This window comes from Scylla paramamosain, chromosome 15, assembly GCF_035594125.1.
Source record: "Scylla paramamosain isolate STU-SP2022 chromosome 15, ASM3559412v1, whole genome shotgun sequence".
Taxonomy (NCBI): domain Eukaryota; kingdom Metazoa; phylum Arthropoda; class Malacostraca; order Decapoda; family Portunidae; genus Scylla; species Scylla paramamosain.
The window spans coordinates 19,678,666-19,698,511 of record NC_087165.1 but is presented as its reverse complement, the minus strand read 5'-3'; the positions used below and the strand labels follow the sequence as shown (position 1 = coordinate 19,698,511).

General features: G+C 36.5%; 2 protein-coding genes across 3 annotated transcripts in view; both read left to right on the top strand.

Moving 5' to 3' along the window:
• LOC135107582 (uncharacterized) overlaps positions 1–874 on the top strand; it is a 21,323-nt gene extending 20,449 nt beyond the window's left edge. The window contains exon 6 of the mRNA XM_064017601.1: positions 1–874. This exon is cut by the window's left edge and continues 1,076 nt beyond it. The gene's annotated coding sequence lies outside the window, so the exon portion shown is untranslated.
• A 1,769-nt stretch (positions 875–2,643) lies between these two features.
• On the top strand, positions 2,644–17,121 carry LOC135107583 (protein jagunal-like). Of its 2 annotated transcripts, XM_064017602.1 has the most exons (6): positions 2,670–2,907; positions 6,605–6,634; positions 12,209–12,350; positions 13,223–13,315; positions 14,495–14,617; positions 16,210–17,121. In XM_064017602.1, exons 1-6 carry the CDS (start codon positions 2,819–2,821, stop codon positions 16,339–16,341), a joined length of 609 nt encoding a protein of 202 aa, XP_063873672.1. In that variant the 5' UTR covers positions 2,670–2,818; the 3' UTR covers positions 16,342–17,121. The 2 variants fall into 2 exon arrangements, with proteins under 2 accessions (XP_063873673.1, XP_063873672.1); XM_064017603.1 differs by lacking the exon at positions 6,605–6,634 and having other exon boundaries at positions 2,644–2,907.
• Positions 17,122–19,846: the final 2,725 nt, after the last annotated feature.

Sequence of the window (19,846 nt, the reverse complement as noted above, 5' to 3'; positions counted from 1 at the left end):
CAATGTTTATGTGCCTTTTATCACACATTTTCTACTCTACTGTAAAATGTAAAACTCTAACCATTCTTCTCTTTCTTATAACATAACTACAACTTTATAGAGTTACAGAACAAGAAACAGAGACAAAAATTGGGTAAGACATACTCGTATCTGATTTCGCTCAGTAACGGCGCTCTCTGCTCTTCAACACTGAACTCCGGCCCGGGAGAATGGAAAGTAGTGTGTGTGTGTGTGTGTGTGTGTGTGTGTGTGTGTGTGTGTGTGTGAATCAGAATAATTAGGATTGTAAAAAGTACCATCTTGACTTCCTCATCGTTTTTTTTTTCTTTTTTAATCCAAGAATATGTTGTTATCCTTGCATTTTCTGTCTCTCTCCTAGATTTATTTCAATTATTTATTTTTTATTTATTTATTAATTTAACAATAACCACAGTAGTTTGTAAATTAGTTGCCTACGACCCTTACTTGAGTCTAGCGTCGTGTGGTTGTCATGGAAATTTGTTATTATTATTATTATTATTATTATTATTATTATTATTATTATTATTATTATTATTATTATTATTACTACTACTACTATTATTATTATCATTTTTATTATTGTTGTTGTTGTTGCTATTATTATTATTATTTTATCTGAATCCAATCTTAGCTCATTTAGCCACGTTGTAACGGAAATTGTCATACACTAAAGGACATTGAAATTTAATTTTTCATTGGTGTGTGTGTGTGTGTGTGTGTGTGTGTGTGTGTCGAGGAGTAAGCAAATATCTTATAACCATTATTATATTTAATAAAGTGATATTTAAATTTTGTAATGTATTATATGACATATGGAATCCGAATAAAACACTGCAGATTCACTAACACAAGATATATTTTTTTTACTGATCACGTACCATAAAGTGTTGGGGGCACAGGGTTGTACAGCCACAGCCATGCCACAGCAAGAGCGTCAAGCCTTGTGCTCTTGAAGCTACTAATCATTTTTCGTGTGTCACTTGTCTGTCATCCATCATCTCTAATTTTGACATTTGGGTCAAGTGGAACATCGGAGGATAGGGTGGAGGCAATATTATCAAGGGACCGCATTCCCAAACCTTTTAGCATCTTGTCTGAACTACTTTTAACGTGCTCTAGTGGAGGAAACTGGTGTTTTCAAGGGTATTTTAGTTCATAATTCTAATTATTGTATAATGATTATGGTATCATCATTGGTAAAAAAAAAAAAAAGATCCTGTGTCATCTGTGTGGCCACTGAAAGTAGTCCTTATAAAAATTCAAAGCGCCGTACTGTATAAGTCTCGAGAATTTGATGACACGAGATTATTTATCCTGTGTACCAATTATTTAGCTTATAACCCGCCTCAGAGTGACGGATCCTTAGTTTCCCTCTTCACATTATGGCAAAAGAAACTATTAAAATATTTTGTAATTTTCCAATTATTCAAACTCTTTTATTATGTGGTGCACTTTCTCGAACCCGAGAACCTTATTCTGAAACACTTCTGCGCCTCAAGTTCCACAACATTCAAAGGGCTCTACAGTCTTTACTTGAAGTTAAACAGGTTTTTAAGGGTATTTTTATGGTTATAATGACAAAGGAGAAACACTTCCTGGAAATCTGACAAATCATCTCTGTGACCTTTGAAAATAGTCGTGGTGAGAGAGCAAAGCGTTTCCGAATACGGGCCATAGGTGCCACGTGCCCTGCTGGAGCCACGTTGCGCGGACGTGGAGACACCACCAGCGACCACGGCCGCGGCCATCGTCTTCGAGACATATAACTTTACTTTTATTAAATACAAGCCTTATATAATTACATGCAATTACTCTATGGTGGCCTTATCCTTCATCCACACTAATTCGTCACTCGCCCTTCCTCCATTCTACAATCAGTGTTAAGTGCCAGGTCTGAGTAGGTAACTATCAGACAGATCCTTTCTGCAATGGATACATCACCTGCATCTCATGTGTGTATGGTGGTAAAAAGAAAGCTAATTTGGGAACATAAGGTAAGGTCTAGGAACGCAGTCCTGAATATAAGACCAAGTAATGCACAGTACAGAGAAGCATGCACCATTGCACATGACCCACAGTCACATCACTGTGTTTAAATAACAAGTACCATTATATAAAACTGCTTAAAAATCCGTAGAAAACTCTACATACATCACCATTATAGTTTAATGGAGAGAAAGAAAAAAAATCTTATAAATAAGAGAGTTATAACATATAAGGGTTATAACAAGGGGGGTGTAAGTAAAATTCTTAGGATCAACAACCAGGAGAGAACAAGAAGTAACGGATTCAAGCTTGAAAAATTTAGGTTTAAGAAAGGGATAGGAAGAAATTGGTTCTCAAATAGAGTGGTAGATGAGTGGAACGGATTCAGTAATCATGTTGTTAGTGCTAAGACATTTGGGAGCTTCAAGAGAAGATCAGACGGGTTTATGGATGGGGATAATAGGTGGAAATATTATATACAGGGAAATATTTCATACAGGGACTGCCACGTGTAAGCCTGGTCGCTTCTTGCAGCTTTCCTTATTTCTTATGTTCTTATGTTCTTACAATGAGTAACAAAATCTGCAGTTCCCCCATAAACTCGAAGGTGAGATTCCGTTTTCTGTGGAAGAAATCCTCCGCTGGTGACGTCACTTATTATTGTTGGAGGCCGGCGTTTGGGTGACAGTGTGCCACTAGTGCCAGTGGCTCAGGCTGCAGCAGTGGGCGGAGAGCCACGCGCCCGCCGTCTGACCCACTCACTCGACCTTGCCTCCCTCGCTGAGCCACACACGGGGCGGAGGAGGGCAGGATGGCGTCTCGAGAAGGCCCCATGGTGAGCGGCACGGATGGCACGGACTTCTTGCACAGGGAGACCGTGGCGCCGCATTACCAGATTAGGTGAGAAACACGATGCCTGACCCGACAGTATTCCTGGCATCTGCTTCACGGCACACGCACACTCTTTCTTCCCTCACACGCTCCCTCCCCTGTGGTCCTGGCCTCGCAGCTCAGCCTGGGTGGCCCGAGGGGCTGTCTTGCCCTCATGGTGCTCACCACCAGGATCGGGCCAGGCCGGAGAAACAGCTGGGCACATTAATCAGCCCAGTGCACTCATTGAATACTGGAAAGGAAAGGTTGATTTTCTCTTATGAAACATGAGATGTTCCTTACAAGCATCAGATACAGAAACACACCGTAGATTTTTTTTTTTCCTTTTATAATTATTCGAAGTTATATTTGCAGTTTTATTTTTGTCAGTAGGGTTTCTTGCATAAAAGAGTAGGTTTAGGTGCCAGCAGCCTGCAGGAAGCACACTAACAGACAGGGAAGCCAGCAGGTGCTGTCCAAAGTACCTTGGGTTAGACCACAGCCTGTGCATTAGGCAAAGGAAAGAGTCATTGTAAACTGTCCCCAGTACTATTCGAGATTAGTATGCACTTACTTCACAGCATAACATGTTGGGGTGGGGGCAACTAGTTGGCTTAAATACTTCCAGGTGTGCAGTTGCATTGTTCCAAGTGACAGGAAGAATTTGAATACAGGGTGAATTCAAATAGATACATGAAAACTATTAGTGGCCCAAATTCATATAGGGAGAGCCTTACAACTTAATGTCTTTACAGCATTATAGATTTAGTTTTCTTTAAGAATTGATGAATGAGTTTGATTATATATATATATATATATATATATATATATATATATATATATATATATATATATATATATATATATATATATATATATATATATATATATATATATATATATATATATATATATATATATATACCTATTCTTTATATTTAAAACTCACTAAAACTAAATTGTTAATCTGCTAAATGCCAGCAAGAATTTAAATTGGACTCCTCTTCAGTTGTTATTCATTTATTTATTTATTTATTTAATATTTATTTGTGGTTTTAAATTAACAAAAAGTTGTGAGAAGGATCATTAATTTGTTCTTAAAAAAAGCCTTGGTAACCTGCTAAATCTTGCATTCACAAACAGCATATTATTCCCTGCCAGACAATCTGCTTTCTATTTTGTCACTTTGTTGCGTTTTGATTCTAACCTTAAAGTGTATTTAAAAATCCCTGTAACAAATGAAGAGAGTATTGCTGCTGTTTGCACAAAATTATATATTTCTCTAATTAATGTTAACAGTACCCTCACCATGAAAATACTACAGAGGACATGATCATATTGACCTTACAAAAGCATTACATGGCTTTAGTTTTTAATGTTAATGGCCTGTAGTGCTAGTAGGCATTTATGTTGCAATTTGGTCACTAATTTATTGTAGGTTAATGCCTTAACTCTTTTGGGATATCATAGAGACACCTTGAAATTTGATCTGAAGGCAGGATAAATGGCTGTGACAGGCTGTCACTGGTATTGAACTCCTGGCAGGGAGTGAGATAACACAAGCCCAGCATGTTACCAATTAAACCAAGAGATCAACAAAGCTCAAGTAAATTTTGGTCACCTTTGACTGTCCTGTCACTACAATAATTTTAGCTAGTGCAACCACTTTCCTTTTAATTAATTAATTAATTTATTCATTATTTTTATCATTTATTTATTTATTTATGTTTTGTGTATGTGGAACATTCAAGCCTGCAGTGGTAAGTATAGATGAACTCCTGATCTCACCACTGCCATTTTACTATTACTATATCCATCCATGGCATTTTTCACTCCCCCAGTAGACAGGACAGCACTTTTCACTCCCCCAATAGACAGGACAGCATTTTCCATTTCCCCAGTAGACAAGACAGTTCCTCTCAGAAGTTTGAAGTTTTCTTGACACAAAAATATACTGGAGGCTGCCTGAGACTAATGTTAGGATTTGTTCCACAGACAAATACTTCCTGTTTATTTCCTTGTAGGAGGTGGGTAGTGGGTCTTGCTCTTGTAGTTTGCATGAGTGTGGTAGGCTCTCTTTCTTCCATGTGTTGCAGCTGTCATGCTGGCCTGTGTCAGTGCATCAAGGCCACATGGTGGATGATCAGATCCCAGCAAGCCTGAGTCTAGATTAAAGTACCCAGTTCCTTTCCTTATTTTGAATATGATCTAAAAAGGTTTATATGGGAGTAAATTGAACTATAACAGCATTGGGTTATCTACTGATGTAATAGAAAGAGCACCGAGTTACTTGTGTCACATGGTTAGCTGCCCCGGCAGATCAACCACCAAGTATTTTTAGATGCCATGCACCATAATGTTACCAGAAGATAACACTGTGCCAAGTGATTGCATGGTGGGTGTCTCTCTACCACTTGTGGCTCTGGTGCTACTCACAGGAAACATGTAGTTTTGGAGAAAGAAATGCATATTCTAGGAAAAAAAAGAAATTGCATGCAAAATGTACTTTTGCTTCTTGAAGCAGTCTTTTGTTGATATCTTTTGATAGAAACCTGGATTTTATTAGTTTTTTATTTTGGGTTGTCAGTCATTCTGCATGCAGCCTTATTAGTTTTATCATCAAAGTAAACCTCATTGCAGTGAGGTGCACAACCAGACAAATGGGAAGGCCAGAGACTCATAGTATTATAGATGAAATGAAGAGTGGATGTAGAGGAGGTGATGGAGGCAAGGATTATACTTATACATCAGGTGAAAGAAAGACTTGAGGATAGATATAGATATGGAAACAGTACTTGCCAAGTGTAGCTCAAGCTCTTCATACTGTAAGGAGGTCAAGTTTGGTTCGTCTCCTTAGGAGTCTATTGAACTTCTTGCAGAATACACAGCATGTTATATATGGTAAGAATATTTAACATGGTACAGTCCTCGTCAGAAACCAAGTAATATACCACATTCACTTGAGGTATTTAATGTTTCCTTTTTAGTCTTAAGTCCCTTATCTGTTGCACCAGTCAATCTAATCTGCTGAAAAATGTGAACTTTTGTAAGGAGATTATCAGTATATCAGAGGATTTAAGTAATAGAAAATTACAAATCACAGTAGAAGTGAGTGTAGAAGATTACTTAAATAATAACTTCTGGATTACTTGATTTGTGACCATGGCTATACCAGAGAATGTGGCATTAGTAGGATTGTAGTGAGGACCAAGCATCAAGAATAATTATGGAAGGAGGGAATTTGAAAGTTATGGATGGACACCACATAGCTGCATGGATATAAGTACTAAATATTTTGTTACATTTTTCATCCATTAATACATATTGTCCACATACTATTTGATAAATTATATACATGTGTATGGTATGTTTAGAAATTTATATACCTACTCCAGTTAATTTGATTTAGTCTTGTATGCAGACTGGAAAGCCCTATTACATAAATTCTCATAAATCTTATTACTTGACCTTTCACTTGAGAGCTGTTAGATTAGTATGTGTGTGTGTGTGTGTGTGTATACAGATTTGAATCAAGCTTTTTCTGTGTGGGGAAGACTCCTAAGTTGTCCAATCCTCTAAGGGAAAATAGAGATATTAAATTTAATTATGATGATTGTATATTTATGAATGAAAGCTTCTCACCGTACAGATCAAACAGTGGATTTTTGCATAGAGTAGTTTCATCAGTAATGATGCTTAGTATCTAATGAAATTTTGGTTATTACAGCTGGCCTCCAAAGAAGACTATTTCAGAATTGTAAGTCATATGGTGACTACTTGTCTTTGTCATATTATAGTCCAATATACTATTTCTTTACCATATATTCTATAATTTCTACTAGATAGCAAGATTCTTGTTACTCCAGTGTATATAATGTTGTGTGGCAGCTATCAGGGGTGGCCAAGACAGTGGCAATGGCCAGTGAGACAAACAGAAGCTACATAAATAATATCAGGTGCTTCCCTGAGGGTTAAGTTCACTGTCAGTTGTGCACTGCAGTGTTACACAGCACACAGCTTGGCATAACACTCACACAGCATGACCACTGCACTCCTACATGACTTACAACATTGTGTTTTGTGTAACTTTTCATTGCACACACACACTCTCTCTCTCTCTCTCTCTCTCTCTCTCTCTCTCTCTCTCTCTCTCTCTCTCTCTCTCTCTCTCTCTCTCTCTCTCTCTCTCTCTCTCTCTCTCTCTCTCTCTCTCTCTCTCTCTCTCTCTCTCTCTCTCTCTCTCTCTCTCTCTCTCTCTCTCTCTCTCTTCTCTATATATATATATATATCTGACAGACTACACTGAATAACTTTGAAAATGAAATACCATCATGCTGCACTTTGGCCACTCCTGCCCAACACACCATAGAATAGTGTCCAGTTGAGAAAGTTAAAGTATTTTTCTAGCATTTCTTTCTTCTTTTTTATTTTTATTTTTTTTTTATTTTACCTAGTCTTTCTCCATAATATACATATACTGTGCTAGTGTTTACATTTTCAGGTCAGTACATGTTTTGTCTCGCCAGTAATTCTGTAGCAATACTATATGAAAGTGCTTATGTAGTTCAGGCATGACACACACAATACTTTGTTGAGTTTTCAAGTAAAGTTAATGTTTGATTTTGCAACATAGATATGCAGTTTTCTAAAAATTCTTTATATATGTAGTGTTTAAGATATACAAGGCACCTGTGGTACTCATGTGTTTGTTGTTCATGTCTTAGCTTTTAACAGGTTTGTCTCAACTAAAAAAGTGACTGATAAGAGAAAATGTTTTAGCAGTCTCAGAGGGATATGAAACTCATCACTGACACTATTTTGTAAGTTTTAGCCATAGTTCAACCAAGAAAATTGAAAAAAAAGATGAAAAAAAATTCACCAAATCACCATTCATATTTTCTCTAAATGCAAGAACATAGACCCATGCCCTCTCTCCCACACAGTACTGGCAAATACTTGCCTCAACTCTCAGCTTGTGTCTAGTTTATCCGTTGTCTTTGAAACACGGAGGTGCACATTCTTCTCTATCTCCACCAGTAGCCTGGGATCTCCTTGGTTACTGGTTCTAAACATGCCAGGCCTCTTTTTTAATAAATAAAACATAATTTCTTGTTAAGAGCATTAGATGGTCATCATTACATATTATTAGTGTTTTGATGAATCAACATAAAGGTGATGGAGAATGGAAAGAAGGCAGTCATCTGGCCTAATTGGTAATGTGTTGAACTGGCACGTTTACTTCATCTTGTCAGGAGTTCATTCCCAGGTAATGTGCATTGTATGGCCTTCTCAGTGTTTCCATGATGCTCTAAAAGGGGTCATGACAGTGTTTTACTACTACAATATGAAAGTTGTAATATTGATAGTCACTTATTCATAAGAATGATGACTGTCATTGGTGCCATATATTTCTGCATTTTCAGAGTTTGTCAAATATACACTATCATAAATATAATTATTCTATCATATTTTACCTTTATTTTATCAAAATTATTTTAATTTTAAAAGTTGTTAGAGGACAGACAAGACAATGTTAATCTACCTGGACCTTAATGATCATCTTGGCCAGATTAGTAACATGTGTTTACTTTGGGTAAGATCCCAGGGTTCACTCCCCAGCAGTGGCTGATTTGTTCTGCCTTCAGATCAATTTTTCATTGTTTCCACGTTGCTCCAAAGCTGAGCACGACAGTGTAACTCAACACCTGGACGATAAGAGGGAAAGGGGTAATGAAAAGAAATATATGATAGGTACAGAATACTAGACTGAAGGCACTTGTAAGAATGTAAAACATGTGCTTTATGAAAACAAAAAAAAAGTAAGTAAAAAAAAAATTCATTACAAGCACTTCTCTGCATCTTAGTGTATCACCTCTCTCATGTGACGGTAAGAATAGACTGCGAGTGTTAAAGATGGCTTTTTGAGAATACATGAATAACTGTTGAAATACAAAGAAGATAAGTGAACATCCACAAGATGTGAGTGTTTGCAGTGACAAGAGCTCAAGATCTAATCTATTAATATAACAATAAACAATGTCTTGCAAGTAGCAGAGTGCTTCTTTGAGTAGCTGTAGTTTTTTTCTTGTACATATATGTACTTTTTCATTAGTGAACATTTCATGTGCCTGAGAAACACTAAATATACACAGTTGTGCCAAAAGTACTGATGTCATAAAGTCCACTGAATTTCTTGTCTATTTATAAATTGAATAGAAATTAACATATCGACTAATGAACTTATATTAAGCACACACACACACACACACATGCACACACTTTTTTGTCTGAAACATTTTGTGGAACATGACATCACTGCTGAGGAGAACTGTACACAGACTTGTTTCCAATCAGGATGTAGACAAGCCTGACACACAAAAAAATTAAAATTGCACCTCAGAGTTTTGCAAATTGTCAGAGAACTACTTGAATCTTGCATACATCCCAGGAAAAAATGATAATGATATTTTGATGTAGTGTAATTATGGGAGCACATGTTGAATCAACTCGCCAGACTGGCAGCCCCTTTGTGTCAGTGCAGTGAGCCAGATAGGTGGTAGGTTTGTATGACACCCCAAGAAACTGTTCAAATTAAGTGCAGTCTGGTGGTTTGGTACAGAGGGTGCTGGTGCATCCTTCTTTTTGGATCACAGATTCCTAATATTTTCTGTACTAAACTGACTGACTGAACACAATTGGGGCAGCTTTGTGAAGTGTCTCTGGAGAAGGAAAACTCATTATAAACTAACACTTGTCTGGCTCATGACCCGATGGTTTACACAAGAACAAGGGTAACTGAAATTCACAAACACATGAGTATGAATATAAGATTTGAGACAGAATCATTCACACAAGTAAATTACAAGCACCCAGCACAGCAAAACAGATGCCAAATTATTATGCTATATATTAGCACATCTTATGCCAAACTGTGCCACAAAATTTTATATCATGTCAAGTTGTGCTTCAAGATAGTAAGATAATCTCAGTTTCTCAGTCAGTGCATCAGGTTTTATTGGAAGTGAAATACGGATGTAGATATATTGCAGTAGTACCTAGAGAGTAAGGACTGTTGGACATGACAAGTAGTCACTAGTGTGATAGAGCTTGATAACAGTATTCCTGGTCTTTGTATGGTGTTATGCATGATGAATATTAACTTGCTTATTGCTTGAGAGGTTACCTGTGTTACTTCTGGTTCTGTGCACTATAATTATTGGGATTTGTTAATTAATTTACTAATGTTTTTATTTTAGTTGTTTTTTATATGCATTTCTGTAGATACAAAATTTGAAGTTGATCATAATTACTAAATTGTGCTTTACTTTGTGTCCTTAATTATTATAAGAGTTGATTCTGGTGTTTTCTCACTGATGTGTGTTAGATGTGTCAAAATTAATGAATCCTTATAATAACACAACAGTATTTCAGGTGACGATGCTCCTTGGCTGCTCTCTCAGCTCGTACTCTGGAGGCATGGCACTGTATATTAACTTACTCCTCTGTTACCTTGATGGACAACATATTTATTTATTTATTTAGTTTTCTTTTTGTGTTTGTTTTTTATGCTATACATTAGATTGCCAGGATAGATAAAGGTGTAATTGCAGAAGTAGATTATATAACTCTTCCTCTAGGATATTTAGAACAGACAAATATATACCCAACCACTTCATGGCTTATTCAACACACTTTTGCCTTGAATTAAAAAACAGAAAAGAATCAGTGTAGTCAAAATATGAAATTGAAGTGAATACATTAGACTATTTATGTATATATTTTGATGTGTGTTTGCTTGTGTGTGTTTCTTTTTATTATTTTTTTATTTTACTTTTTTTTTTGTTTTATTTTATTTTTGCATTACAAGTATGAGGAACATAATTCATTCATGAAAAGATCAATCCCCACCACCTGAATAGAAAGAAGATGCTTGTCATCAACTTGATAGTCTCTTGTGGAATCAACTACTGTATATTGATGAGAAGATAGATGATGGAGAGGAAGGGAAGATGTCATGAATGTGGTAAGATGGTGATATGGGCACTTAAGGAGGAGGGCCATATACATACTCAAGAAAATTTTATGTAATATAGTTTGAAGGAGATAAATGGGAAGACTGAAGATGCGGTGAATGTGCTGGAGATAATATAATTTGGGTTGATAGGTCCATTTCATGAGCAGGGAAGGAGGAGGGCCATATGGTCAGAAGAGAATCATTGATGCAGATGTTTGAAGGAAATAAAGGGGAAGGCTGAAGACCTGGAGAGGATGTGTGGACGAAGACAAGAGAAGGATGAACATCAGGGCAGAAAGTCAACTAGGACATTAAAAAGTGGGAGTGACTTGTAAGCTGTCCAACCCTGTAAGGGAAAATAAGGATGCTAAATGAAATGGTGATGGAATTGATGTCTGTAAAAGATCTGTGCAGTTGGTATGGTGAAACTGTAATGCCAGCTTACTTAAACCATAGCATGTTCTCATCTCGTTAAAATAATTCATATTTTTATCTTTCAAAAGGCCTCATCTGTAGTTAGTTCTGGTGTACTTATATGGTCAGGAGGAGGAAATTCAAGTTTTCTTGGTTTTATTCTAAAAAAAAAATTTTTTAGTTTGATGGAGTGATGAGATAAAAGGGTTTTGCTGGAGTAATATAGAGTAGACAATGCATTTCACACACAAGAAGACAAGGAGGAGGCCTTCATCTTGTGAAAGCATGGAGGCATGTACAGTTGTCCACAGTAATGATGTCATATTCTTCTTAATCCTCCTGCAGAACAGGGATGTTCCCTTACAGTCACAACATTGACCGTGCTACCATTTAATGCATATTTCTTTATCTTTCTCACCCGTTACTTTGTGACCAGACAATCTCTGAATGCTGCATCATTCCACAAGTCTGTTTTTTGTGTACTAAACATGCATTGACATTCATATACATTACTACTCCTGTAGGTATTGAGAAATTAGTGTTAGACTACCAGGAACAAATGGGCTTCATTTCTGTATAAAAAAAACTTATGATAACTTGCTATTTGCAGTCATTGTAAGGAGACTACACATTAGAGAGTGACATTCAACTAATCAATATAGCAAGATGCACAACATTCCAGAATCCTAATCCCCATATGTCTGCATGTTACTATTAAACAGTCACCAGCAAATAGCTACTAAGTTGGTGAATTCTGCCCTAATGTTTTTATCCCTGAGAGTATGTGAAGTGACATTCCATATATGTTGATTTATTATTTAGTACTAAGCATATTACTAATTTCGTATATATTGGTTTTTGACAATTTAATGAATTTAATGTCTCTGATCCCCCACTATGTAGTGCCCTGAACAAGAGTCGGTTACGGAAATGTGTGTTCTCCCACCTCCTGTTGGCACTCCTCATGCTGATCAAGATGGTCCCAGACATTCTTGACAGACTTGACATCTTCATCCTAGAAATTGAAGAGCTAGAAGTCCCACAAGTAAGTGAGCAACCTTAGTGATATGAGTATTGCAAGAGAAGCTGGTTTCTATTTTTCCACAAATTAGGCTGACATACTTAAGACCTGTCCACACTAGAACTCATGTGGTACTTCACGACGTGCCGCATGATTTTTAATGACCAGATATGGTATGAAAGCAGGTTCATGCAGCATGGCACAGGGAAGTCTGGCCAGAGGCATTTTGTGGTGGTGATGCACACCCTATTACCAGTTGACTTCTGATAGCCAGGGGGTGGGGGGGTCAGTACTTGCCAGTGCCACACCTTCCCGTCACTTGTTGTCATAAAGTAATCACATTGAATGTACTTCCTCTTTCACTGCCCCTGGACATCCAAAACTTCCACTTTATTTTTTTTTAACTTTGTGTTAGTAATTTCCATAATATTCCACAAAAGAGCTACATTGGCAGCTGTGGCATCATGTGTACTCTTACTCCAACAGTTCAGATGACAATGAGTAGGCAGAACAGTCCAGGGTTGTGCAGCGGCTCATGCTGCATAGTGTTGGCGCTTATCTCTCCAACCCCCTCATTTTCCCACTTCATAAAGCACAGTATGAGTCATAGTGTGGATGTGGTGAGACTAGGTACACACACACACACACACACACACACAGACACACACACACACACACACACACACACACACACACACACACACACACACACACACACACACACACACACACACACACACACACACACACACACACACACACACACACACACACACACACACACTTTTCTGAAATGCCAGTTTGGCTTTTGTTTCTGTACTATGTATATTTTGTTCAAGAACAATATTAATTTTACTCTCAATATAGTATTTTGAGAATATTTTCCTCTCCTGCAGCCACTGAAGTGGGAGTACATATGGTTGTTGGGCTCCTTAGCAAGTTTCCTCGGCCTCACTGCCATCAGGAAAAACCGAATACTGCTTCTCCAGGTTGGTCATAATTATGTAGCACATTTGTACTGTGATTATATATATATATATACACACACACACACACACACACACACACACACACACACACACACACACACACACACACACACACACACACACACACACACACACACACACACACACACACACACTGGCCATCAAATATTGTGGCAGTCAGACTTTCTCATGCCATCAGTGACATGTTCTTCCATTATGCAAGAAAATATTCGGAAATTATTAAAAAAACAGAACTCATCTAACTTAACAGTATCCTAGTACTTTGTTGCATTCTCTCTCATGCGTATTACTTCTTGCACTGAGTTTGAAAATGAATCTACAAGTTTTTCAAGTAGCTCCTTCAGCAGTTACTCCCACAGTTTTAACAGTGCAGCTTTTAGTTTGGCTAATGAACTAGTGTTCATTAGCTTCCTTTTCATAATGAACCACAGGTTTTCATTGGGGTTTAAGTCAGGACTGTTGGGAGGCCAGTTAAGGTAAGGGATTGCACACACATTCAGCCATTGCTTCACAACTTTTGCCCTATGACAAGGAGCTCCATTGTGCATAAAAATCTCTGCCCTATATTTGTCACAGCAGGTTTCTAGGTTGTTGTGCAGAAGGTCTGAGTACCATTCACTGTTCACAGTAACACCTTTTTTCAAAAATCACAAGGTTACCCACTCCATAGTAGGAGAAACAACCCCACTATAGTGGGGCATAACTGGTCATTGACATAATATGAGGTACTATAGCCCATATGTGAAATGTTTGTGAACATTCTATGCCAGGAAGAAAGTTATTTTCTTCTTTACTTTTTATGTTTCCCATAATTCAAATAATAATGTCAAACAGCATGTATTAATCTACATTGGTGTGAGGGAAATCTACAATAGCAGCAAACACCTAAAAAGATCTGTTTGCTGCTATTGCATATTTCCTTCTATACCAGTTAATTAATACATACTATCAGAGAGCATCTACACATCCTGCTGCTAGACCATAGTGCATTATGCATGGACTTGTCTCCAGGTGCCCTCAATACTTATAAGCCAAGTAACCAGAATTTTTCTTTGCCCAGTAAAGGAGCATGAACTTAAAGCACCACCTTTTTGACCAGTGACTGAAAACTGGCATTGTGAGTGGCTGCACACTTATTCTGTTTTATTGTCCTTGCAGATATATTTTGGCCTTGTTAATCTTCTATCAACAGTACCAATTCTATTAGCTGCGATGATATACTTTAAAGAATTTGTTGAGTACTGTACTGAAAGTGAGCCTCAAGGTCTTCAGTTATGGCAGGTGAGTTGTGGATATTTACATGTAGTTGGCTGAAGTTTTCACATTTTCTCTTCATTGTGTGGTAGAGAGACTTATTATTACAGCCAAGAACCTCATTTACTTATAAGATGTATTTTTATATGAGTAGAGTCTAGTACCTTGTAAGTAAATAAAAAGTTTTGGCAAGAATTTAAACTTTGTTTGCCATACATTTTAAATCAGACAGGTATGCATAGACTGATCAGCAGGCAAGAACATCACCCTGGGACACTATTATCCTGTTTGTGTGTTGTCTGGTGCTGAAATTACTATGCCAGACTTCATGTGATTGAGTATAGTATTATTAAAAATCACAAAGACCTTGGCACTGGTGGACCTACTGTGAGGGCAAGGGGTGCAGTTTGTCCCACCAGAATTAGTTCTGGGAAAATATTTTGTCTGCTCATTAGACCCACCACCCACTTAACACTCTTGAATTTATGTTCCATATGTATATAAAGGTATGGTACCTCATAAAATAGATGTTTCTTCTTCCCCACAAGCAGTATAATGAACAATGTGTATCTTTGTTTGCTCCTCATTGGTAAAAATGAACTTTGGACTCAGGGCCCAGGCCAGACCAAAGTTGATGATTCATTGCCTTTGGCATCAAATCTAACACTTATGAAATCATAGAAATGCTATATACATTCACTGTAAGTTGTCCTAAACTAACCAGTCATCTTTGAGGAAGCACAAACTGAAGAAGAATTAACAAAGAAGCTACAACACTTGTGTAAGACATGATATTGTGAACATTTTGCTGTAAATGCTGTTAAACTTAATTATATAGCACTTCTAGCCTTGGAATGACACAAAGGCAAAGACATTGATGGTTGACTGGACTTCTTTCCTATAAGCAGTATTACCTACAGTATTCAAAGACATTTTCCCACTCCAACATAAAATTTAAGATCTCAGTAGAGTTTTATATGCAGCTATCTCAATTTTGGCCTGGTGGCACAAGCGGCCTTTCTGATACAGGCTGTCTCTGTAAAAATCACAGAACAATAATTTTTTTATTTAGTTACTTCTGTTTCATGTGATTAATCTTTGGTGGGTAATTTTATGTTGAATTGTCAAACATTTCAATACAGTATGCAATAATTGTTAGGTACACCCAGCTAATTTGAAAATTGTGAAAGTTTTTCTTCCTTTACCACCTCAAAGAAAATCTTGGGTTTGCCTGTGGGCCACAGTGATCACATGTGGCCCATATGTTGAAGTGTCCAGCTCATGTGTCCATGAGTGACCTGACAGAGATTGATCCACAGTGAAATCCTCTCATGGCAAATTTATTCTACCTCAGGTCAATTTCTTAGTGTTTCCATGATGCCTCAAAGCTGGGCATCACAGATCAAATATATCAAACTTCATGTATGTTCATTAATTTTATAAAAGCCAGTGTAATATCAGGCATGAAAATGTAGATTCCAGATGAGAAGTATGAGTGAGATAGTTGGTACTTAATAATTTGATATTTTGATATTCTGAATGTAACATGACTAATGTTCTAGATGTTCATATCTCACATTGTTACTGTTACTGTATTAATTCTTTTTGCTTTTCTTCAGGGTTACCCAATCAGTGTATTGTGGTATAGCTTCATCCTGGTGGCCATGCAGGTGCACATCTTCACACTGATCTTTGCCTACAAGCTCATATTGGCCTGGAAGAACCGAGGGGTCACTAAGAAGGCTCAGTGAGGCCAGTTAAGCACCTAAATATTCACTGCATTCATTTTGGGTTGTTGTAAATTGACCTTTTTAGTGTTTATGAAGGAATACATTGTGAAAACATGATTCACCAAGGATGTCTGTTTTATACTTAAAATATTTTTACTCACAACATCTGTGGGTTATATTGGTTAACTTTTTGAGCTACTACTTACATTGTAGCAAAATAATTACTGTTCTGTTAAGGTGTTTTATAATATCTTCATCTGCAGTTAAATTGTCTTTATTTTGCACCTGCAGTTACAGTTAGAGACTACAATATCAATTTGGCTCATTCAGTGGTGATTCACTGCCAAATATATAGCATATTATAGAATACATTTCAACTGGAGTACACATGACGTCTGTATCGTGCAGAATAATTTTGTGCCACCTGGTGCAAACTTATGCTACATGTTCAGTGTTCAAGCTGGAGAGATAGAATATAATAGCCATCTTTGCATAGCCCTGGAATAAGTTGTGTATGTTTCATGACTCCAGTCTAAGTTGAAAGCTTCAGCTCTCTATACAAATTTATTTTTACATAATTCATTATTGGAACACAGATGCATTTTATGTTCATTGTATTGTTGAAATATCTCGGTTGATGGTACTTAGTGTCGTGCTCAAAAGTTTCTCTGTTGAGAAGGGAAGTCCTGCCCAAGTTTTGCAAGTCTACCTTTTGCCGTGTTTCCTTTACCTCATGACATTTTTATGGAGATGTCAAAATGTCTTTTTTTTTTGCTTGGGAATAAACAATATTTGTACTAATATGGGATGTGATTTGGGTAACTATTGAGTTTCCTTTTATAACAGCTAATGAATACCATAGACTTACAGAGTTGGCAAACTTCAAATACATATTTCCATTAATTTGAACAGTGTTGAAGCAGATTCCATTTAATTGTGAATCAGAAAAGTAATTTCTGAAATATTTTTGAAATTTGAAGAGGAAAAGTTTTAAGATTCTTGCTGGTTTCAAGTATGGGTTTTCCAGCACTTAAAAGAAATGAGCCTACAAATTGATGCCAAAGGTATCAGTATAAATTCCCCAGAGTGCGAACATCATCCACACAATATTTTCATCACTGCTGCTGACATGTCAAAGGTGACATTTGTTGAAGTAAACAAAAAGAAAAAAATAAATAATAAATAATAATAATGAATAAAGCTACTGTACATGACAAACAGGAAAACAGCTAAAAATTTAACTTCAAAATTTGGCTTCTCAAATTTTTTATCCACATCATAAAACCAAACTACCTGCCTATATAGTTCCTTTGTTATATTTATCCTATGATTACTGTATATATTCAGATTACAGTTGATGAAATTTACAATACTGTAAATGTAAACTACCAGTTCATGTTTCTGGATTGTTAGGCCTACCTGTAGCTTCTTTACTGCACAACTTTATTCAGTCAGTGTAAACACATGCAAGAATCATTGCTAACACTTGTTCATATCTTGTCTGTAATTATGATCCCGTTCTTTTTCTCCTGAGGTTTACAGTTTCTTTCTCTACCTAATCTAGCAATTACTTGTTGTATTTCAGGCAATTGGTATGTTTGGTAATGCTGAAAGTAAAACATTCATCACCATATAACTTCATACAACAAGTAAACCCTTGATGTAGCAAATATTAGATGTGACAAACATTTGAAGAATTTTGAACAAGCCTTGCATTTAACACTTGATTGTTATGAGAGGCAAAAGTAACAAAACCTAAGAGCCTTATGAGCAATCACTGCATATAACAAACCAGTTTTCACTAAAGAAAGCAGAAAATTAGTAAAGCAAGAGTGACTAGTATTTTAACATATATTACATAGCAATCAGAGTGTGCTAAAATGTCTCTCAGCAGTCACCAATGGATAGACACAATCTTTGGAGGTAAACTGGTTTTCTCTAAAATAGTTTGCTATGTCAAGGATTTACTCCCTAGAATACAAATACACTACTTTATATGAAAATTATCTGGTTGGTTCCAAAAGTTTTCATTGGTGACGTACATTGAATCCTCTTACTTTGATTGTTACTTTAATTTTATTTATTTGTTTATTTTTTATATTTATTTATTTATTTATTTTTTCCTTTTGAACTGTACCATATTTGTGTCTCAATTCCGTTTATCCTGTCAACCCTTCTGGTATCAATCATTTCACTGCTTGCATGTAAAGTTTTGGGTCTGGAAGAAGACATTGTCTAAACATATCCTTTAAAATTTAATACTTGTCTTTTGACTTTTATTCTTCTTCTGGACATGCAGCTTTGGCTAAATTCCTTTATTCCACTTTCTTGGTGTTGTGAGGACATTACATGCATGTAATAATTCAAGCAGCACTGTCTTCCTTCTTTTCTGCCATTGTTGCTGACCTCATACAGACACCCCTTCAACTTGAAATAGTCTTCTTGATTTGAACTTTTATATGCATCACACTGTTTTCTCTATGTTGTCTTCCATTTGATGTGGCATAATCAAAATAATCTGTACCTGCTTTCCAATCTTTTATATATCTCTATCCATTTACCTACCTATATCTTTTTATCATATCTAAGCAGTGTTAGTGAATCCCAGCACTAGTATGTATACCTTTATCACTGTTTTTGTAGTAGTTTTGATTCTATCTTTCATTTATAGCAATATAATCAAACTAATCTATTCCTTCCAGTCCTTCTGTAGATATACATTTTTAACTATTTGACTGCTAATGATACATCTGTTATTTGAGTAGCGCTGCTTGGTGTTACTGAACAACAATCAAACCAACACACCATTTTACTGAGCTTGAGGAGAAGCCATAGCAGTCAAAGGGTTAAAACATACTATACTTGACACTAAATTCTTTGTTGTAGTAGGCCTACCAGTATTCTTCAGAAGCTAGTGTTACCTTATTCAGAAAGTTTGCTGAAATTTCTTTCTTTCAAAACTCAGGGTTCATACTATACAACAAGAGGTAAGGTTACATGTGAGTATATATGGTGGTAGAGAAGTTTTACATATCCCTCCAAAAAGAGAAATTCATATTTGTTTACAGAAGATAACCTAGATTTAAGTTTATTACAATTCCCCATATGTAAAGAAAATCTGGCGCACTGTTTTCAGTCACTCATTCATGTGATGAGCTGTACTGCATTGTGGCAAACATAATGCTGACTTTAAATTGGGACATTTTCTTATTGTTGTTGTTATCTGTGGTAGTTGTTTGTAGTACTTCTTGTTAATACTTTTAAGACATATCAATTGTTCTCATTAGCATAAGTAGTTTTCTATGAAGATCTTGTTTGACCACATGCAACCAATGTACCAGAGACAAGCCCTATTTTCCCACACTGTAACTTATGGCCGTCTATCATTTTGGATAGTTAACTGATAAACACTATGGGTTTAATAAACTGATGAAGAGGTCAACTCATTGGTTTTAATATAAAGTTTGTGAATGTGCAGGATTTTGACACTACCTCTCAGAAAGCTGGCTTTGTTTTGTTACAATTA

Bases quoted from the DNA above. Each gene is read 5' to 3' on its own strand.
- LOC135107583 (XM_064017602.1), top strand. From the start codon at position 2,819: ATGGCGTCTCGAGAAGGCCCCATGGTGAGCGGCACGGATGGCACGGAC. The intron at 12,351-13,222 runs GTAAGTGAGCAA...CCTCTCCTGCAG, and splicing joins AAGAGCTAGAAGTCCCACAA to CCACTGAAGTGGGAGTACAT. The intron at 14,618-16,209 runs GTGAGTTGTGGA...GCTTTTCTTCAG, and splicing joins AAGGTCTTCAGTTATGGCAG to GGTTACCCAATCAGTGTATT.